General features: G+C 45.3%; 1 protein-coding gene across 1 annotated transcript in view; it reads right to left on the bottom strand.

Moving 5' to 3' along the window:
• Nucleotides 1-23766, bottom strand: part of LOC134354318 (tumor protein p53-inducible protein 11-like) — a 190202-nt gene that overhangs the window by 117418 nt on the left and 49018 nt on the right. Inside the window, exon 2 of the mRNA XM_063063249.1 lies at nucleotides 7902-8068. Coding sequence (XP_062919319.1) covers nucleotides 7902-8030 — 129 coding nt within the window. The 5' untranslated portion in view covers nucleotides 8031-8068. The remainder of the gene's footprint in view (nucleotides 1-7901; nucleotides 8069-23766) is intronic.

Genomic DNA, 23766 nt, shown 5'->3' with positions numbered 1-23766 from the left:
TGCTCCTATATCCTCAGCTCAAGGCAATGAGAACAGGGAAGATATTGCAGAGTAACTCCACTTCCCATCACTGAGAGATAAAGCTAGAACGTGTGGGTTATTGTTAAGTATTTGCAAGGACGAATGGCCAGCTCAGATGAACTGAGTTGACCCATCTTCCGCTTGTGGTCGCTCTGTTGTTCAGGAAGCCTCACAGCTGACGGGAAGTCTCTGTCAGTCATAGGAAGTTATGTCACCATCCCAGCAACTTAAGCCAAAGAGTAGCTGGGGTATTGTTTTCAATCAGGATGGACCCTAATGGTTTCACTAAACTTAAGGCAAAGACCCCACAACCCTCTGCAGCTACTAGCATAGACTGAGGGAGGACATTGAAAAGTGTGGCACAGACGTGAACCGATAAGGCAGCGGCCTCAGAGCTCTGCTAACCCAAGATCAATCCTGATCTGTGATGCTGTCTGTGTGGGGTTTGCACGTTCTCCCTGGGGAACACAAGATGCTCTCGCTACCTCCTATGTCTTAAAAACATGCAGGTTGGGAATTGTAAAATGAAGGTGTGTTAGAATCGGGGGAGGGTCAATAGGAACGTGGACAGGATTAAAGATGGAATTTAGTGTTGTATTGACCTCCAAACCTTCATTCACATCCTTCCTAAAGAGTGTAGCCCAACAGTGTACTGAGTCACCACTTGTGGCCAAATCAGTTCGAGATTTGATCACACAGTCATTATCCTTATAAATCCACCCTAATTTCAGAGCCATCTACTATTCAGTCTCCTTTAAGGATTGGTATAAATATACCCAGAACTCTCTGATTCTGCAAGGTTTTCAAGTTGAGATCAGATCAGTTTATTGTCCTAAACACCAGGGAGCAATGAAATTGCTTGTTTGTATACATTTCACAGTGTAACCAGTACGGATGATGACAATCAATACAGTGACATGTGTGAAACAAAGGAATTGTACAGAGTACAGTAGTGCATACCAACAAAGTGCAAAAAGAAACGGTGAAGTGACAGCTTAAAAAACGCTCCATTGCTGCTGCTTGTTCTTCCAAAGCAGATCACTTCACACCTCGGGAGTGTTCCTCCATCTCGCCAGCTTCTTTAGAGCTTCCAGGACGCCTTGTTGATTCACTTCACAGCTGCTGCCTTTCCACGCTGGTGGCATATTACAAACTTTGAAGTTCCATTTTGAGAACACAACCTCAGGGCACTATCCTGCTGTCTCCTTATTCCTCCCAGTGAAACCTCCGGGCATTATCCTACTGTCTCCTGATTCCTCCCTGTGAAACTCTGGGCATTATCCTGTTTTCTCCTTATTCCTCCCAGTGAAACCTCAGGGCATTATCCTGCTGTCTCCTTATTCCTCCCAGTGAAACTCCGGACATTATCCTACTGTCTCCTTATTCCTCCCAGTGAAACCTCCAGGCATTATCCTGCTTTCTCCTTATTCCTCCCAGTGAAACTCCGGGCATTATCCTACTGTCTCCTTATTCCTCCCAGTGAAACCTCCAGGCATTATCCTGTTGTCTCCTGATTCCTCCCTGTGAAACTCTGGGCATTACCCTGCTTTCTCCTTATTCCTCGCTGTGAAACCTCAGGGCATTATCCTACTGTCTCCTTATTCCTCCCTTTAAAACCTCAGGGCATTATTCTACTGTCTCCTTATTCCTTGCTGTGAAGAATTAATGAGCACAATTCTGAATTCTGATGATAAACTATTTAACTCACTGCTCTGCTTCTTGTCGATACCAATTTTGCAACAATTCAATCAACGTATCTTAATGTGCTTTAAAAGTTCCATTCTACAGTACAGCCTTTTGAAATTACATACATATTACCCCCATTAACTAATCTATGCTGGCCATCATCAATTCATGAATTCAAGTGGCAATATGCTTTAGTTGCCGTTACTGACTTTGTAGAATTGATCAAGAACTACCTGACATAGAGTCATACTGTACAACAAAGACACACGCCATTTTGCCCAACTCACCCAGGCCCCCAGTATGTCTATCCAAGCTGGTCATGTTTTAACTAGGATTTGCCTACGTTCCTTTGAGCCTTTTCTAACCATGTACCTGACGCTTTGATACTTTTAAAACATTATAATTGTACCCACCTCTACCACTTCCTCTGGCAGGTCGCTCCAACCACCCACTTAAATGTTATCGCTCTCACCTTAAACCTATACCCTTCAGTTTTGGACTCCCCGTACTCTGGGAAAAAGACTGCGACCATACAACTTATCTGTGTCCCTTCATGATTCTATAAACAGTTATAAAGACACCCTCTGCCTCCAGGGAAAACAGTCCCAGCCAATGTAATCTCTCCCTATAACTCAAACCTTCAGGTCTCATGGACATCTTTACAGAGGGGTGATTAATGTAAGTAAATGACCATCAATAGGAAGAGACTCCCACTTCCCTGAGGAAAACTGAATAGGCAGGGAGTGGGAAGGACTCTGGAAACTCAGAGATGTTCTGGGGAATATCAAAATGACTACAGTGTAACATGGAATCTGATTCTGGAGGGTGAAGTAGAGATTGAAGTAAAACAAAGTCTAAAGCTGTTGTGAAGAGGGCTAAGAACTGACAAAGGTTGAAACACAGCCGGTGATATTACACACCCATTTGCTATTAAACGTACTTTGAATCTTTGAGGCACACAAAAGAGACTGGAAATGCTGGAATCTGCAGCAAAACACAATGTGCTGGAGGAAAAGCATCCATGAATGGAAAAGGATGGTGGACATTCAGATCGATGAGCCTTGATTCAGGATGTCAATTCAAAATGTTGTTCAGCCCTTTTCCTCTACAGATGCTGCTTGACCTGCTGTGTCCCTCCAGCAGTTTGCTTCTTAGTCCAGATGCAAGGGAGATGGATTTACCCACTTGAGAAAAAAATCAAGAGGGCGAGGATGGAGTCAAAGATGTTTCAGGGCTGCAGAGGCAGTTATCATTGACAAGAGGGACCACTCTAGTTAGCTGCATTAGTATCTACGTACAGTCATTCCCCCATCATTAGGGGTTAAAGGTAGGAGTTTCTGAACTGCTCACATTGCTAAAGCTGTCTAAAACTCAAAGTCATCAATTAAAGGATCTGTAGGCTGACTTTCCAAAAAGAGTAACACATCAAAATCAGAATGAGAAAAAGACCCTGGATTTACAGACATCCCATTTATGAATTTTCAATGCTGTGCCACTGACATGCTGGCCTTTTGATTTGTAGAGAAACAAACAATCTGCTGGAGGAACTCAACAGATCTCAGCTAGCCTCTGTGGGGGAAAGGACCTGGTGACGCTTTGACTCTAAGTGTTGACAATCTCTTTCTCCCCGTCAGATTGTTTGATGCTCCAGATTCCAGCATCTGCAGTCCCTCGTGTCTCCCTCAGAATCAGGTTGATTATCACCAGCATGTCATGTGAAATTTGTTAACCTAGCAGCAATACATAATCTAGCACAGAGAGAGAAAAAAATAAATAAACAAATAAATCAATTACATAAATTGAATAGATTAAAAAAAAACAGAAATACTGTATATTAAAAAAAAGTGAGGTAGTGTCCAAAGATTCAATGTCCATTTAGGAATCGGATGGCAGAGGGGAAGAAGCTGTTCCTGAATCGCTGAGTGTGTGCCTTCAGGCTTCTGTATCTCCTACCTGATGGTAACAGTGAGAAAAGGACATGCCCTGGGTGCTGGAGGACCTTAATAATGGACACTGCCTTTCTTGATACTGCTCCCTGAAGATGTCCTGGGTACTTTGTAGGCTAGTACCCAAGATGGAGCTGACTAGATTTACAACCTTCTGCAGCTTCTTTTGGTCCTGTGCAGTAGCCTCTCCATACCAGTGATGTAGCCTGTCAGAATGCTCTCCACAGTTCAACTGTAGAAGTTTTTGAGTGTATTTGTTGACATACCCTTGATTTACAAATGCACTTTGTGCCCTAACAAACACACACCAGTTTTTGCCCATATGAAGTACATGTTCAGCACAACACATGTATTGTGGGCTGAAGGGCCTGAATTGTGCTGTAGGTTTTCTATGTTTTCTATGAATACATTGCAGTAAATCCACACAAGAGGTTTCGATTTATGAAACTGCACTTAACGAAACGTTTTGTGGGAACTCATCCTTCTCATAAGCTGAGGAGTGACTGTGGTTTGGGTACAAACCAAAAGCAAAGTACAGGTGCGGAAAAGCGAGGATGAAACCACAGGGTTGGAGGTACTCGGCAGGTCGATGAGTTTTCACTGACACATTGACCCTGCTCAGATCTCCTCTCTCCTGAGATGCTGCCTGATCTCCTGAGTACCTTTAGCATTTTGCATTTCCATATTTGGTACTAACCAAGTGTACTCCAATAGGCATTGATAAATCAGGCTCTCGGGACACCAAGTAAAACAGAGCCCAACACAACTAGAAAGAGGAGTGATAAGCAAATACATCTGAAGAGCAGGCAGTGTACAGAGGCTGCACGGAGAAACTGAAACTGTATGCAAAGAGAAAATATCAGCAGGTGCATAAAAGGGAATGCAAAATTATTTTCTGAACACACAAAAAGTGAAAGGATGTGTAAAGGGTCATTGGGGTTCATTAGAGACACGAAAGGGAATCAACAAGCTCAGCAAATGACAGAATGGAAAGAAGGTGGTGCTCTGTCAGAGGAAGGGGGGCACTGGTTTGACAAATTGTCTGGTCTAAGGGTGGTGAGAAACTACTATCCCAGTCTGACGACTGGCAGAGATGCCCAGGTTATTCAGCACTGTTTATGTTATGAACGAGCTGTTGCCACTACGTATGCAGTGGAACAGCTGGCATAGCTGTCGACTGCTAGCTCCTGTGACCTGGGTGCGATCCTGAACTTGGGTGATGTCTGTGTGGAGTCCGCACGTTCTGCCTCCGATTGTGTCTCTTTCGAATGCTGCGGTTTCCTCCCACATCCCAAAGACGTGCAGGTTAATAGGTCACTGTAAATTGTCTCTCCTCTAAGAGAACCGCAACCTTGTAATGGCTTGGAGGCTTGAAAGTCTCAGCAACACAGAGGGCTATGTTGGCTGAAGTCAGGGCTTTGTGCTTTGGCTCTTGTTAGGGTCACTCATGCTAAACAGGTCAAAGGGTAGAGGCCAAACTAAGAGTGGTCCACCAGTTCTCCAGGCTCAGGGGTTCATCTCAGGGCTAACAACCCTGACTGGTCAAATAAAACTTCCAAAAACAGCAATGAAGAATCTTTCTACATATGAGTGTGATGCATTCCCGAGTCTTTACCCAGAACTTGCATGACTGACAGCAGTGAAAACCGAGAGGAAGCTACCGTTGGACAGAGATGGAGGACCTTCACTGTTGCCCTAAATGCCCGCCAGCAGTGTAACGGGCAGCGAGTAAGTTAATTGTCTCTGGTAAGTAGGAGGATGGTAAAACCAGGGGGAGTTGACGGCCAATGAGGAGAAAAATAACGGGATCAATTTGATACAAGCATAAATGAGGGGGCTGGGAGTCAGAAAGGACTTGTTGACTGAAGGACCTGTTTCATTTCGTATAATTCTATAACTTGATGACACTTTTAAACGTCTTTGGTTATTGGAACAGTGCCAGGGATTGGATGTTTACAAATGTTAGATCCCTTTTTGATATGGGAGAGACTGACAGACACATCAGTTTTAATGTCGGTAAACTACTAGTGACCAGTGCAGGGATAAAATCCATTCTGATCTGAGAAATGAGCACCAGCTTAATTGAGTTGTTACAGGCGATTTGCATTAGACTAATTGTATACTTTGGTAGGGGTGGAGAGCTGATCAAGAGAAATTTAGAATGTTCAATGGGACTTTCAAATAACTTTTCACAATGAGGACCAATCATAAACAGGAGAAAATCTGCAGATGCTGGAAATCCAAAGCAACATACACAAAATGCTGGAGGAACTCAGCAGGCCAGGCAGCATCTATGGAAAAGAGTACAATCGATGTTTTGGGCCGAGACCCTTCATCAGGACTCCCTGAAATGGCAGCAAAGTGTCAAAGGAATTGCAGAAGTGCTCATCCAGTTACTTGGTAAATGTGGTGTGAGTGTGGGGTCCTGATGGGTGAGTGAGAGGGATAGGCTACAGGGGGGTAAGTGTTTGAGTAGGGTTGATGGGATTGTTCTGGAAGCCAGCACAGACCCAATGCACCACATGGCTTAGTTCTGTGTTGTTCAGGAAAAATGACATACAATAAATAAACATAAAATTATGAAAGGATTTGGGCAACAATGACTTATGTCTGTTTTTTTGTGTAAGTGTATGAGGAGCATATGATATCTCTGTACCTGCGCTTGATGGATTCAGAAGAATGACAGAGATCTCATTAAAACTACTGAATAATTAATGGACTGTTTAGATGGATGTGGAGAGGATGTGTCTATTAGTGGAAGAATCTAGAATTCAAGGACACAGTCTCAGAATAATGAGATGTGACTTTTGAACTGAAAAGAGAAGTAATTTCACCGAGAGGATAGTGAATCTGTGGAATTTGATACTGTAGAGAGCTGTGAAGGCCAAGTTATTGGGTGTACTTAAGACAGGGATCAATAGGTTCTTGATTGGTAAGAGAGTTAAGGATTATGGGGGAGAAGGTGGAAGAATATAACCATATAACAATTACAGCATGGAAACAGGCCATCTCGGCCCTTCTAGTCCATGCCAAATGCTTACTCTAACCTAGTCCCACCAACCTGCACACAGCCCATAACCCTCCATTCCTTTCCGGTCCAAATAGGGATTAGAAATAAAAATCAGCCATGGCAGAGCAGACCTGATGGCCTAATTTAGCTCTTATACCTTATGGTCTTATAAAGGGTTCTTAAAAGGGGAAAATGAGGACCAGAAAGGAACTCCTTCCCACTTTAGGGTTGTGGAACAAGGAATGTGAATGACAAGGGAAGGGCACTATGGATTCTGTGGGTTTGAGCAAATGGTTCAAACCATACAGCCCAGCACCCCTTCAGCAGATCTGACCAACAAGCACCATGTCCTCACTTGGATGGCGGTGAGAAGGGCTCTCGCTGTCAGAGCCTGTGTGTACAGATGACATAGCACCCCACCCCAACCCCCCGCCAGTGCATGCCGCCTTTGGGATGGCTGCAGTGGGGGAGACACAGTTACCTATTTCTTTGTTGACTGTGGATTTACTAAGAGGGTGTGGGGAAGGATGGAAGTGTCAGAACCCCGGTTCATCCCTAGTTGCATAGTAGAGGGCTCCATATTCCAGGGGACACACACTGAGACAGACATCAAGGGCTGCTGGAAGATCATCAGCTCAGCGAAGGACACCCTTTGGCCTGTCTGAAACTTGGTCTTCCAGCACACTGTCAGGGAATGCTGCTGACTGGCACTGTTCAGGCTGCAGGAGTACATGCTGTGGGATGCATGGAAGCCTAGTGCACCCAATGCAAAGGCTCTGTGGAGAAGGACCATGGTCGAGGCTCCTTCTTCTACTGTACATAGGGGCGGTGTTCTACGGGGAAATGTTTTGAAAAATGGAAGGGAATTTCACCCCAGGTAAATGATAATTGTGTTTCTTTTCAATCTTTTTAAAAAGTTTACACTACTGAATGCACTGAATATAATTGTATAAGTTGTTCACAGTTTCTTCCTTTGTATATATGCATATAAAGAGTATGCTTTTATTACAAATAAAGAATATTTTCAAAAATTCAAAAAGCAGTTTATATTAATGTGTAAGAGAGAAGATTGGGTAGTTCAGTCAGCAGGGCAAGAAGAGCAATGGTTTATAAGTCTGACTTGTGCAAGAAATCCTTATCGCTTTACCGCCCAAGGTGTGCCTGTTGTGAAATAAACAGAATCAGTCAGAGTGAGGGATGTCAGTGCGTACCTTTGGAAATGGTGTAGAGGTCCTTACCTTCGACCTGTGAATCTCTCCATCGTCATCTTCTCCGCCCACACCGAGTATCTTCCGCGACTTCAGGCGACTCACCAGGTCTGTCTGACTGTGCTTCTTCATCAGGGGTGGGTGTGCTTTGTTGGCCATGGCCGCCTGCAACAGCCACACCTGGTCGTACCCTGGAACTGAGGGACAGAGAGGCCGTGAGGCAGTGGAACTCCGTGCAACCCGCGCTCCGTTATCACTGACACGCACGTGGTCGGCTGGGTCAGAGGGAAGTTGTATCCTGCAGGAAAATGTCAGGAAATATTAATAACGATGGAGTGTAGTTTCTGGTACTGGTTGCCACACACAGGAAGATTATGACTGCACTAGAGAGGGTTAGGGGCTGCACAGGCACCATTCACTGGGATGAGGCTCTAAAGCGAGACTGGGCTTGTTTTCCTTGGAGTGGAGCAGGCTGAGATCAGACCTGCCAGACATTGACAAGGCTATGAGTTGCACAACAGAAAACATTCTCCAATAGCAGTGATGTCCAAAATCAAAGGATGGAAGGTTTGAGGCCTATAGATCAGGAGATGCCAACAGCTCTTAGGGAAGCAAGAACTGTGCTTTCCCGCTCCATCGGGAAGGTGAAATGGGAGCATTTTCAGAGAATTTACAGCCACTTCTGTGATACCAGAGACACGAGGGGCACATGGCAGGGAATTCAGACTACAAATCTACCCTGCGTGTCAGAGACTAGGATGTTTCACTCCCTGAGAGGATGAATGCCTTCTACACCCAGTCTGATACACAGAACAAAGTGTTGGCGAGGAAGGCACCTTCACCCCCAGGGGAGCAGACACTCCGTCTGGCTGAAGCTGAGGTGAGCAAGACCCTGGCCAGAGTCAACCCATGCAAATCCATGGGGCCCGACAATATACCAGGTCAGCTTCTGAAAAACTGCGCAGCCCAGCCGACGGAGGTTCCGACGGATATTTTCAACATCTCTCTGGAACAATCCATTGTCCTCTCAGTTTTCAAGGTGGCAACCATCATTCCAGTGCCAAAGAAGGCAACAGTCACCTGCCTAAATGACTATTGTCCAGTGGCATTAACATCAACCATTATGAAATGCTTTGAGTGGCTGGTCATGGAGCACATTAAAGCCTTTATCCCGGCTTGCTGGACCCTTTCCTGTTCGCTTATCGCTCAAATCGATCCACTGATAATGCAATAGCCTCTGCCCTCCACTCTGTCCTGTCCCACCTGGAAAATGGGGTCTTATGTCTGCTGTTTATAGACTTCAGTTCAGCATTCAACACGATCATACCCTAGAAACTGGTGGGGAAATTGTCCTCACTGGGTCTCAACACCTCCCTCTGGAATGGATACTAGACTTCTTAACAGTAAGGCCACAGTCAATCTTTGTGGGCAGCAACATCTCTTGCCCCATTACACTGAGCACTGGCGCTCCCCAAGGTTGTGTGCTCAGCCCGCTGATGTTCACACAAGACTGTGTCACAGGACCCAGCTCAAACCCTGTCATCGAGTTTGCAGATGACAGTGGATGGCCTTATCAAGAACAGTGATGAGACGGAGTATAGAGAGGAAGTGGAATGGCTGGTGGACTGGTGTGAGAACAGCCTGAGACTGAATGTGGAGAAGACCAAGGAAATCGTTATGGACTTCAGAAAGGTGCAGATGAACCACCCCCCTCCTCTGCAAATACATGTCTCCTTCCTAGAGGGAGTTCAGTGCACCAAGTTCCTGGGAGTTCACACCACGGATGACCTCACCTGATCCCTTAATATCACCTCCCTGAACAAGAAGGCACAGCAGCGTCTCACCTTCCTAAGAAGATTGAGGGAAGCAAGGCTACACTCCCCCAACCCCCACCACAATCTTAACTGCTTGTTACAGGAGCATCATTGAGAGTGTCCTGATCAGTTGAATCCTCATCTGGTGTGGGAACAATTGAGCAACAAACCAGAAATCCCTCCTAAGGGCTGTGAGAACAGCTGAGAGGGTCATAGGGGTCTCCCTACCATTCATCGGGGACATTTATTCGCAGCACTGTGTGTGCAGGGCCCTTAGTATTAAGGATCTCACCCATCCTTCCAGCATCCTCTTTGACTTTTTACCATCAGCAGGAGATTATGATGCATAACAACAAAAATATTCAGGATGTGAAACAGTTTTGTCCCCAGGCCATTGGGCTTCTGAACTCACTGCCGCATCACATTTGAAGTGTCACTGGTTAACCTGTTCCATACCTTACAATACTTAATTTATGCACTTCAGTTTGTTACCTATGTGTCAATCATCCGTAGACTTTATTCTTGCCTTCATAAGTTATCATGTGTTATGTGTACAACTGTGCTTCACACCCTGTTTCGGAGAAACATTGTCTCATTTGTACATACCTTATATGGTTATATACGTTATATATGTGTATATAGTTAAATGACAATGATTTGGGTAAGGGGCAGAGGAGATCAAAGGGGGAATATTTTCCTCATCTAGACAGTGCTTGGAGCTTGCAGCCTGGAACTGGAAGGTACTGGCATCAGAGTCAGAATATCACTGACATATGCTGTGAAGTGTATTGTTTTGCAGCAACAAATTTCACAGCATTTAAAGAAATATCAAAATAAACTAGAGCAAAAAGAGAGCTACATAGTGAAATGGTGTTCATGGGCCGTTCAGAAATGTGATGGCGGAGGGGAAGAAGCTGTTTCTAACACTTTGAACTACATTGTGGTCTCCTGTACCCCCTCCCTGATTGAAGCAAGGAGAAGAAGGCATGTCTTGGATGGTAAAGGTCCTTAAAGATGGATGCCACCTTCCCGAGGCATCACTTTTTGAATATGTCTTTGATGGTGGGAAGGCTAGTACTCATGTTAGAGCTGACTGAGTTTGCAACCCTTGACAGCTTTTTCCAGTACTGTCCACGGCAGCTCCATACCTGACAGAGATGAAGCCAATCAGAATGCTCTCCATGGTACATCTGTAGAAATGCATTAAGAGTCTTTGGTGACATACCAAATCTCCATGAACTCCTAATGAAATATAGCCACTGGCATGCCTTCTTCGTAATTGTATGTATATGTTAGGCCCAGGATAGAACCTGAGAGATGTTGATACCAAGGCATTTGAAATTATTCACTCTTTCCACTAAAAACCCCTCAGTGAGACTGGTGTGTGTCTCTGAACTTCCCTTTCCTGAAATCCACAATCAATTCCTTGGTCTTACTGATGTCGAGTGCAAGGTTGTTGTGACACCACTCAACAAGCTGATCTATCTCACTCCTGTACGCCTTCTCGTCACCATCTGGGATTCTGCCGACAGCATCTGTGTCACTGGCCAATTCATTGAAGCAAGTCCCCTCACAAAATTCAAGGAATATTTAGAAGGGTGTGGCCCAAATGTTGGAAAATGGGATCAGCATAGTATTGATACCTAATGGCCAGTATGGGCCAAGTGGACTGAGGCCACACACAAAATGCTGCAGGAACTCAGCAGGCCTGAGTAAACGGAGAAAAGGAGTGAACAGTCAACATTTCGGGCTGAGACCCTTTATCAGCATTTTGTGTGTGTTGCTTTAGATTTCCAGCATTTGCAGATTTTAATGTGTAAGTGGACTGGGGGCTGGTTTCCACACTATTCTCCAGGATCAGGGAAACTTAGTCAGGTTGAGTCTTGGAGTCAGCTGAATGGCTCAACTGGTGATCCTCCTGAGTCAACAGCCTCACTCCCGAGAGGGAAACATCTAAAATTTCAGAGGATGATTCTGTGATATTCTGATTCCATGCTACTGTAAGACGAGGCATGAAGTGAGCCCCACTTCCCCTCTCAGAAAATAACTCCTGCATTGGTTTCAAAGACGAGCAGGCACCATCTCCCTAGACAGGATCTACCCCATAACCACAAGCAGAACTGTCATAGTGTTACAAACAATCTACTGGAGGAATTCAGCAAGTCAAGTTGCAATTGTTGGTGGTGGGCCGGTGGGGGGGAGGAATTGCCAATGCTTCATGTTGAAACCCTGCATCAGGACCCCAAACACTGACGATTCTCGCCCTCCCTCCCAGATCCAGCTCGACCCTCTGAGTTCCTCCTGCACATTACTCGTTGCTCCAGATTGCAGCATCTGCAGTCTCTCGTGACTCCACTTCCATTGTGCTGTTCCTAATTTTAAACTACTTGCTAAGTTTGCTATGTTGCAGCAATGGCTACATTTCAAAAATACTTCACTGTTGTTAAGCCTTTTTAAGTTACTATTTTAAGCAGTTACTAAAGGGCACCAATTTTCCCTGGAATATTCCCTTGAATGGCTATTACAAACAGATCTAAAGAGCATCTGTGCAACGCTCTGTTGAAGAAATAGCTTCCTACCGAGCTGCCCGGTAATCATTCTCAGCAGAGTCACTTTTTTAAATGAAATTAGTGTTCAACAAGATTTTGTAAAACAAACAGTACAATGATCCATGTAGCAAAGTTCCACTTTCTTTAGTTAAAGGGACAAAGCAGATCCCAATGAATTCAGCAGATGTGTTGGCATTGAACTGGTTTTGATCTTGAGAGAAGACATCCAAGTAGTAACCCTGGAGGTTTCATACAATATGTTGAGGAAGTCAAAATATTAATCTAACTGGAATTATAATTTGGTTCGAAGCTACAATAATTTTGATATTATAATTGTTCCTTTTGGTTTGAAGAGTCCAGGTTCCAGAATGTCTCAAAGGGACTGAAGCTGATATTTTGGATGATTTAAGTGCCCGGCCAGATTGAAAAGGTCAGGGTGTTGAGGCCTGAGGTGAGGGAAGGGCTTGTTCAGCTCACACTGCTCCCCTCTGCACTGAACCTAGGGTCAATGGACAGGACTGTCTTTGTGGATTTCAGTTCAGAATGGTATTGGCACGCGTTTTTGCATTTGGCATGATTTGTTTCTTTTCTCTCTGCTCATTGGGTAAATGACGGTCTTCTTTTATGTTTTATTGAGTTTCTTTGTTTCATGGCTGCCTGTTAGGTGACAAAACTCAAGGCTGCATAACATATACATACTTTGATAATAAATGTACTTTGAAATTTTGAACTCTGTAATCAATTGATAGAAGAGTCCCAGGGAATAGGGGATGCAGAAGTCTCGAGACAGGGCCACTTCTGGAGTGGGTTGTCATCGGGAGCTCTGCACTTACTCTGTGCACGCAACAGTACATTTTCTGAGCTACAGCCAGAGGACAAATATTCTTTGGACATTGAATATCAGGGTACACTGAAAATTGGATAATCTTCACATAGGAGAGGTGTTGTTATTCTCGATCAGTCTATAGCCCCCCTCCCCCACCAGGTTTGGGATGCTCGTGAAATTTATTCCGTCAGGACTGGAATAATGGGATTGTTGTTGTGTTGACTGTAGGAAATGATCTGGAGAAAAGGTAGAACAACTTAACTAAGATACAATTCTGTGGAATTAATTGCCACAGGCAGCTGTGGAGGCCAAGTCATTGGGTATATTTAAGGCAGAGTTTGATAGATTCTTGATTAGTCAAGGAATGAAGGGTTATGGGGAGAACACAGGAGATTGAAGCTAAGAGGGAAAATGGATCAGCCAAGGCGAAATGGAAAAGCAGGCTCGATGGGCCAAAAGGCCTAATTCGGCTCCTATGTCTTATGGTCTTATAAGAGCCACGGTCCATTGGAATGATGCAGACTAGATGGTGCATGTAACAACCCTACATTGTGGTCAATATCTAACCCTCACTCAACAGTACCCATTTATGGGATCTTGCTGTGCATGAATTAGCCTCTCCATTTCCTATGTACTCTGTGATTTGCCAGATTCTTTCCAGCTTTCCTAGATGGAGAAAGATGCAACGTAAATCTAAGACTACCCTTTCTTGCTCTTGGAGACTGTCTGTGATCGTTGCTAAGGAGTGCTTATAAACACAGAAGTAGCTGCATGGGGCCTGGTCTTGCAATGCAGTTATGGGTATCTCACCCCCAGCATAAGCTTATGGATGACGATAGAAAAACTGGGGAATTGCCAGCCTTTTCTTCCCAACTCTCAGCTGTAGCCCAGTTGCCAAGACAGGATCCTTTAAATCTCTGAAGCTATCCCCTCTCACATTAAACTTGCACCCACTTGTTTTCTATCCACCTACCAAGGGTGGGGGGTGGGGGTGAGAAAGATTTTGACCTACCTATGCCTCATAATCATTGGGACTTTGCTCAGGCCACCACTCAGCATCCTTCAAATGGAATTAGCACCAATAGGGAGCTGATGGCCTTTTGACTCCCTGACATCAGCTATGTCCAACAAGACATTATGCCTGGTGATGCAGGAAGCAGTGATGTGCAGGCCTCAGGCATACTTCCAAGTTGACTCCAATATTTAAAGGTCTGGCCTCTCGTGAGTGAGAAAGAAACTTAGCGTTCGGATCATATTTAAATTGGAACAACAAATCATCTACCCTTCTCCTCCCGTACAGCTTGCCTTTGCCTCTGTTCTAATTGCATTCACCAGAAAAGAACAGGAAATCATCAGCTTTAGAAAACCAGAACAGGAGGTTTTCCGAGCATATGCAGGGCAAGTTTTTTTTAAAACGCAGAGTGGTGGGTATCTGGGACCCACTGCCAGGAGTGGTGATAAAAGCAAATAGTACAGTGACGTCCAGTAGGCATTTAAAATGTGCAGGGAATGGCGGGGTATGGACCTCGTGCAAGCAGAGGGATAGTTTAATTTGGCTGGCACAGACGTCACTGAAGGGCCGAATGCTCTGCTGTACTGCTTTGTACTCTGACCGTACCAGAGGCTTACCGAACGCTGTCAGCAGTGTTCAACTTCCTGAGGTCCCCTGGGCACCTAAAATTTCAATCTTTCTTCACGTGATCAATTTTGTCAAATGAATCACCAAAACATTTCACTGGAATACTCTGGGCTCTTCCAAAGGCTTTGCTTGCCAGCCCAGAGAAGGATAACACGGAGTAAGTGACCAAGCCCCAGACGTACACATTCCTCATTGAATTTGCTAGACAAATGTTACCTCAGTTGTTCAACTAAGCAAAAGCAAACACTTCTCATGAACTAACATGGTCAACGCTGGTATATTCATTAGGTCAAACAGCATCTGTGCAGAGAGAAAAAGAGTCATTGTCTCAGGTCAGTAACCTTTTCTCATTGGTGTACGGGAAGTGAGGGAAACAAAAAAGAGAAACAAAAGAGAAAATGGTTTGGGTGGGTTTAGGTGACCAAAGGGACGGTATTCGGTGTGTTATATATCCCCATCTTCCCGGCTATGCCATCTGGCAGGACGTCCCACATCATCAGGTTCAAGAATTGCTACTTCCTTTCAACCATTCGGCTCTTGAATCAATCTACACAACCCTAGTCACTACAGTTCAGCAACACTATGACCACTTTGATCACTCTGCACTAAAACAGGCTTGGACTTTTCTTTTTAATGTTGCTCTTTCCTGTTAAAATTCTGTATAATTTATGTTTAACTCATGCTTTTCTTGTGAGTACTGTTTATATGATGCTTGGCACTTGTGATGCTGCTACAAGTATGTATTTCATATGACTGTGCATATCAAAATTCAAGATTCAAGATTGTTTAATGTTATTTCTAGTACACAAGTGTAAAGGAGAATGAAATAATTGTTACTCTGGATCTGAAGCAGCTCACCGAATGCCACAATAAGATAATGAATGCAATAAATACATAAGTTAGCTTCTATACATAGATTGACAGCACGTCCATAAAGTGACGCCAGGCACAGGTTGGCTGTACATAATGCAACTATGACAGAAAATGATAAAGTAGCGGTGGTGGGGTGGGTCAGTGGGAGGTGTTGATCAGGCTTACTACTTGGTGAAAGTAACTGCTTTTGAGTCTGGTGGTCCTAATGTGGATGCAGCCTCCTCCTAATGGAAGTGGGACAAACAGTCCTCGACTTTGACTTTCTCCTTTCCTCATTCATGGCGTCCTGTCCATCACAGTTGGCAGGGTTCTCAACTGCAGCTCCCCATCTTCTTGCTTCTTCCCCAGTAATGGGCTGCTCCAGTACTCAACCTCTTCTCTCCAACCCCCACAACACTCCTCCCACAGTTAATTGCTCACTGTCATTTTTGGCACGTCTCACATAAACCCAGCCCCAAAGTCACCCATCCCCTCCTCTTCCACCTTTCCAAAGGAGTTAGTCATAGAGAAGGGGGGGGGGCGATCTTTTAGGTGTATCCTTTATCATGAGGGGAATAGATAGGGTGAATTCAGTCAGTCTTTTCCCAGGGTTGGAAAAATCAATAGCTAGACGACATAGGTTTAAGCTGAGAGAGGTGAGGATTAATAGGAACCTAAGGGGCAACAATTTTATCAATAGAACTTTGCCAAATTTTCAGATGGCATGCCGATTCTTCGCAAATTTTGAAGAAAGTAGAGGCACTGCTGTGTTTTCTTTGTAATGGCACTTGTGTACTGGACCACGAAAGATCCTCTGAAATTATAACGCCGAGGAATTTAAAGTCACTGACCCTCTCCACCTCTGATCCCCTGATGAGGACTGGCTCATGGACCTCCGATTTCCTACTCCTCTGGTCAATAATCAGTTCCTTGCACTTGCTGACATTGAGTGAGATCTTGTTGTTGTGGCACCACTCAGTCAGATTTTCAATCTCTCTCCTAAATGCTGATTTGTCACCACCTTTGATTTGACCAATGACACTAAACTTAAATATGGCATTGGAGCTGTGCTTATAGTTTCCCGCAAACAAAACAAGGGGAAGTGTCTTATCTTTAACGAAGCTTGTAACATATTTTATTGAATTCCAAAACCTACACAACAAAAGCATGCTAAAAAGCTTTTACATAGTAAGGTCATGACAAAACCCCAACTCAGTGCCTGTGGTTGTGAATTACGTACATATTCTCCCAATTACATGACCCTACATAGGCCCCCCCCCCAGAATTCACCAGAACTGGCATTGTGAACCCACCTGGAGCTCTCCCAGCCCGGGTCCTATGTTCCAGGGGTGGAGGAATAGTAGGTGCCTTTGGTGCATCCTGAGGTGAGTTGGCATGCAGATGGTCATGCTGTGATGTCAGGGGCACAGCAATGGAATCCTCCAAATCTTGGTGGGCCAATTTAAGGTGATCTACCGAAATATGTTTAGGTTTACCCCCATTATCTACAACAAAAGTCTTTTCTCCCCATTCCAAAACGCGGAAGGGGCCACTGTAAGGGGATTAAGGGGATGTTGGTGTGCGTCGTACCGGACAAAAACAAACGAGGCAGATTGTAGTTCATAATGGGAGGTAGGAATAGGTGAGAAGGAACTGAATTTACTGAGGAGGGTGGAACGCTCACAAGAGGCTGACCAGGTTGTTGTGGCATCAGGAATGAAATCATTTGGCACTCATAACGGCTGCCCGTTTACCAACTGAGCTACGGACGACTGCAGGTGCTCCTTTGAAGCAGTCCTGAGCCCCAACAGCACCCATGGGAGCAGATCAAGCCGACACTCATCAGTCAGGGAAGCCCTCAGAGCGGCTTTTAAGGAGCGGTGAAACCACTTGCACTGCGGGTGAACTGCTGTGGTGCGATGTACCCTAACGTGGAGATTTTGAGTCATTGTGGCCCAGGGGTCTGATATGAATTGTGGACTGCAGAGAGACAAAATATCAGCTGGGTGCCAAACCGAGTAAGCCAGGTGCTGATGAACTCCTGAGCCATATCTGCGGCCGTCGCTGACGCTAGAGGGATGACCACTGGCCACCTGGTGGTACAGTCCACCATGGCAATGCAGGAAATAGTGGTAGGACCAACAAGGTCCACATTGACATGGTCAAACCATTACTCAGGGACCTCAAAGGTGCCAATGGCTCCTGAATGTGAAGGTTAACTTTTGCCCGTTGGCCCTCCACACAAGCTGCAGTCCAATCACGCACATCCTTTCTGAGGCCATGCCAGACAAACTTTAGTGCAACCAATTTCTGTGAGGCTTTCCGACCAGATGAGAGAGGCCATGTAGGGAGTTGAAAACAGTCCATCTCAAGTATTCAGGCGCTATGGGGTTAGGGTGACTGGTTGAGACATCTCACTGGAGAGAAACTCCAGCTTACCTGAACTCAACCACAGGCCCATAACTGCAGTACTATAAGCCTGGACCTCTGGGACTAGTACCTTGGTCAGCTGCCATGTCAGCATAATCAACCCCTATGTGTACGGCCTCAATGGCTGGCCATGAGAGGCAATCGGCCACGGCATTACTTTCCCCCTTGTTATGTTGTATATCTGTTGTGAACTCAGATATATAGGCCAGGTGGTGTTGCTGCTGTGCAGACCAAAGGTCTGATATTTTGGCCATCGTGTGTACAAAGGGTTTGTGGTCAATGAACGCTGTGAGATGGCGACTCCCCAGAAGAAAAGGAAAATGGCGGACAGCCAGATAGAGACCAAGAAGATCATGGTCAAACGCACTGTGCTTCCTTTCGGGGAGACAGAGCTGCCGGCTGAAGAAGGTGAGCGGCTGCCACACGCCTCTGACCAATTGTTCGTGCACAGTGGTCTGAAGCGTCAGTAGTAATGGCTACCGGTGCACCAGTAGGGTCACACTGAAAGAGCTCATTGGATAACATCAAATGCTCTGGTCACGTCCACTGACCAGTCAAGCTCGTGGTTAGGGGTATTGCCTTTAAGCGCACTATACAAGGGAAGCAAAGGTTCAGCAGCTCATGGAATAAAACAGTGATAGAAATTCATCATGTCTAAGAACTCCTGTAGCTTTTTAGTAGTGCAGGATGGTGGGAAATCCAAATAGCGACTACTTTTGATGGGAGGGGTTTCACACCTCTGCAGAGATGTGATGGTTGAGAAAGTCAATGGTTGACAACCCAAACTGGCACTTAGCAGGGTTAGTAATCAACCTGTGTTGGCTTAGGGGCTCGAAAAGTGTGTGGAGATGAGATAGGTGTTCGGATTTGGACGCAGTGGTGACAAGTATGCCAACCAAGTAAACAAAAAGAAAATCTAAGTCTTTTAATACTGAGTCCATCAGCTGTTGGAAAGTCTGTGCTGCATTCTTCCATTCAAACGGCATGCTCAGAAACTCAAAAAAGGCCAAACAGGGTTGTCGCAGCTGTTTCGGGAATGTCCTCTGAGCATAGAGGCACCTGATAGTAGCCTCTAACTAGATCGACTTTGTACAAAATCAACTTGTGCCAAGAAGTCCTAGATGTGTGTGACCAGGTAATGACCGGGGCGGGGGGGGGGAGGGTGACCTGGTTAGGGCATTATTAATTGCCACGTGGGCAGCAACCATCGGACTCGGGGACCATATGCAGGGGTGAAGCCCAGAGGCTTTTCAATCGGCATACAATTCCGAGTCTTTCCATGTCTGCAAACTCAGCCTTTGTGGTTGCCAGCTTTTCTGGGTCCAGTCTACGTGCATGGGCATGGACTGGCGGTCCAGTTGTGGGAATGTGGTGCTCGACTCCCTGTTTTGGGACTGTCGTGGAGAATGTGGTTTTGGTGTGGTTTTGGTGAGGTTTGGGAGTTCACCCAGCAGTCGAGTAAACTCACATGCAGTGGTGTAGGCGCTTGATAGAGTCGAGGTGGGGAACATACTGGGGGAGCAGGATCCAAAGTGTTTGACAACCACAAGCCAGAAGTTGTTAAGATTGACTAACAGTCCTTGGGCACACAGGAAATCTGCACCGAGCAGGTGTAGCCACTTTAGCCAGGACGAAATCCCATATGTAATGTTGCCCTCTGAACCGGTCATGTCCCTGAATCCTGCTTTCAACGTCAGCCTCCAGCGATGTTTCATCACTCTTTGCCTTCTCATCAACAGGCGAAGCCAGCAGCACACTCACTTGAGCACCGTGTCACACAGGAAATGTTGCCCTGAAAGGGTGTCTGTGATGAACAGTAGACGAGCCTGGCAGCTGGAACCCATGGCGTAAACAGACCTCTGATGTCCTGATGCGCTGGCACAGTCAAGGCTGCCAGGCAGTCAGCACTTCCTAGCGTTCCTACCAAAGTGAGCGTGGTAAAAACACAGGCCCGGCATTGTCTGTTTAGCAGCCGTGGGCATCCTTACATTGGGAGCCTTGCTGACCAGGTTTATTGTGGCAGGGGAAGGAGGAGAAATGATGAGTCTAGACTATCAGCCATTTAGCAAGCTCCCTATAGCCCTTCACAGTTGCATTAGTGAGGGCTGTGCAGACTGGATCAGGCATTTGCTGCATGAAGAGTTCTTTAAAGATAAAACAAGGATGGTGATTTCCCAGGAGAAGTCCATTAGCTCTGAGGCTTGCTATCATTGAGACTGTTTGGCGTGCTTTGACTCTGACTGTCCAAAAATCTGTAAAAGGTGAGCTTTCAGCAGTCAGTATTTATCGTGTTCAAGCAGACTTACCACTTTTCCCATGGAATTGCTGAGCAATGTCACTACATAGAAATATTTGGTGTTGTTGGCGGAGATTTCTCACAGGGTGAAATGGACCTCAGCTTCTACGAACCAGGCGACGGAATTTTGCTCCCAAATCTCCAGCAGTTTCAAAGCGACTGCGTTGGCCGACATGTTCAATAACTTTGGAATCATCCTGGAGCATTGGGGTCACCCATGTCGGTTTCCACAAATAAAATGAAGTGAGGAGTTTTATGTTTAATGAAACCCGTAACACATTTTATTGAACTCCAAAACCTGCACCGCAAAAGCACGTTATAAAACCTTTTACATAATAACATCATCACGTCAGACAAGCCTCTTAAGGTGAACCCCAACTCAATGTTGGTGCTTGTGAATTATATACATTTCTCCCAATTACATTGCCTTACATGCTTAGCCTCACAGTCGTGGGTATAAAGTGAGCAGATCGGGGCCTACGCACACAGCCTGATGGTGCCCCTGTGCTGATCGAGATACTGGAGCTTTTGTTGCCAGTCCAAATTGACTGGGGTCTGCAAGTGAGGAAATTAAAGATCCAATTTCACAAGGAGCTACTGAGGCTAAGGTCTTGGAGCTTATTGATTAGTTTTGAGAGGATGATAGTATTGGATGCTGAGCTGTGGTCAATGAAGAGCATCCTGATGTAGCACCTTTGCTGCCCAGATGTTCCAGGTTGACTGAAGAGCCAATGAAATGGCATCTGCTGTCAACCTGCTGTGATGGTAGGGAAAGTGCAGTGGGTCCAGATCTTTTCTTAGGCAGGAGTTGATTCTGGCCATGACCAACCTCTCAAAGCATTTCAATACAGTGGATATAAGTGCTACTGGATGACAGTCATTCAGACAGGTCACCACGTTCTTCTTAGGCACTGGTATAATTGAAGCCTGCTTGAAGCAGGTGGGTACCTCAGACTGCCGAAGCGAGAGGTTAAATATCTCGGTGAACATTCCAGCCAGTTGATCAGCGCAGGTTTTTAGTACCTGGCCATGTACCCCTACTGGGCCAGGTACTTTCTGTGGGTTCACCTTCCTGAAGGATGCTCTCACGTCGGCCTCAGATACTGAGATCACAGTGTCATTGGGGGCTGTGGGACTTTGTGAAGGTTCCTCTATGTTTTGAATGTCAAAATGAGCATAAAAGTCTTTAAGCTTATTTGGGAGTGAAATCTTGTTGCCTCCTACGTTGCTTGGTTTCATTTCACAGGTGGAGTTAGCATTCCAGCCACACCATAGCTATTAAGCATCCTTAAGGCTTTCAAGTATGGTCTGGATTTGCCATTTCACACATGAGAAATCTGTCTGGAAATTGTACCTGGACCTCTTGTATTGTATCTGGCACAAGACCTGAATGCCAGAGAGCTGGCCCTCAGGAGATTGCAGATCTCATAGTTCATCCAAGGCTTTTGATGGGAAGACTCTGAATGACCTTTGACAGTTTTTATAATATTAGCAGCAAATGCGACAAACCTGCCAACTCAGAGAAACTCATTAAGTTACATAGTTTAGAAAGAGACCCTTTGCTTTGTGTTATCCTTAAGGGTGGCCTCCATACCAATTCCATCCACTAACACTTGATCTGTAGCCTTGGCTTTTCAAGTGGTTGTATAGAAACTTCTTGAACGCTCTGACAGTCTCTGCTTCCAATACCTACTCGGGTATTGTGTTCTGGGGTTCTAACGTTTTGCTGTCAATCAATACTTGGGATATTTTCTCTGTTTTGTGGATGTCTGCGAAAAGTAAGAATTCCTGTATACATTCTCTGCTATTAAACTGAACCATGAAACCATTGAAAATCCCCACCACTTGCATGGACAAATATTTCTTCAAATCCCCTCTAAACCCTCTTCCCCTTATCTTAAATCGACACCCTCTAGCTTTATATATCTCTGCACCAAGGAAAATATCCCTACTATCTACATTCCTATCAGCATCTTTTGTAATTTTTGTACATCATGATCAGGTCATCATAGACTCTAGCTACCCCACCCCATCTAAAGGTGATGCCTCAGGAAGATAGCATCCATTGTGAAGAACCCTCACCGTGCCCTCTTCTCATCACTACCATCAGGGAGAATGCACAGGAGCCTGCAGACCCACACTCAAAGCAACACTCACAACACGCTGGAGGAACTCAGCAGGTCAGGCAGCATCCGTGGAAAAGATCGGTCGACGTTTCGGGCCGGAACCCTTCGTCAGGACTCAATCAATGTTTTAAGAACAGCTTCTTCTCCACTGCCATCAGATTTCTGGACAGTCCGTGAACCATGAATGCTACCTTGCTATTTTGCTTGTGTAACACCCTGGTTAAGATTTTACTGCTAATGCTGTAGGATGTTTCATTCAATAGTTTTCTGTAGAAGCAGTGTGTTCTGCTGATTGTTTGTGCTTCAGTTAGAGATAACGGGTTGTGATGTTCAACTTCGGAATGTCGGGTCAGCAATCAGGATGGTGGAATTGGGAGGAGGTTCCAGAGAAAGCTGGGTGGAGAGGTGTTTGTGAGGGGCACTGGTGTGAGTCGGGGTCGTTTTGGCGGAAGCTGGCAGAAGCCCGGAGGGAAGATGGCTGAGGATCTGTACAGGGTGCTTTGTGCAGATGAGTGGTTTCCAGGAGGAAGGGACAACACTTCCGTGGGAGAGCCCGTTTGCTCAAGATGGATTTTGAGCAACATTCAGAAGATGGTGTGGGCTTTCATGCAGACTGTGGGTCCAGTCCGTGAGTTAAAGACAAGTTCAAGTTGAGCTCCAACTTCATATGCACATTTGGGTTGGATTAGCTCTAATGGGCCCTTTTATTCTTCTTTCTTTTATTTCTTCCTACCAACTGTTCAATAAAGCAGACATTTGTAAATACACTTTCTGTACGCAGTGTATGATCTGTTACTTCTTGCCAGTGGATAATTGCATTGGGGCAGTAATTACAGAGTACTTGCACAGATTGGGGTTCGGGTGGTCAAAACTTCTTGGTCTAAGTAGCACTCAAATCATGCTGACAGAGTTCGATAAAGGTGGCTTTCTCAGCACTGAGTCCAGTGGCTGTTAACAAGGGGATAACCAGCTGTGTTTCTATAGATACCTGGTAAAAAGGGGTTTCACTCACTTTTTGCACCATTCAATTCAATTTTTAGCTACATTTCTTATTGTAACAGAGTAAATTTTTTATGTATTGCACTGTCCTGCCTCAGAACAACAGTTTCCACGACATACGTCGGTGATAATAAAGCTGATTCTGACTCAGCCCCACCGACTCTATTGAAAACAAATCCAGCCGATCCTGCCTTTCCTGAAGTGCTCCACCCACTGAAGGTCGCCTCTGCACCACCCCCCCCCGGTGCAGACACATCCTTCCTGCAGTGTGACAACCAGAACCGCACACAGCATTCCAGCTGTGCCATCAACACTGCTATTAATATTTCAGAATATTGTGCTGCAGTTGACAACTTTCTTTTCA

Source organism: Mobula hypostoma, chromosome 11 (genome assembly GCF_963921235.1).
Source record: "Mobula hypostoma chromosome 11, sMobHyp1.1, whole genome shotgun sequence".
NCBI lineage: Eukaryota > Metazoa > Chordata > Chondrichthyes > Myliobatiformes > Myliobatidae > Mobula > Mobula hypostoma.
This window is presented reverse-complemented; position numbering and strand designations above follow the sequence as displayed.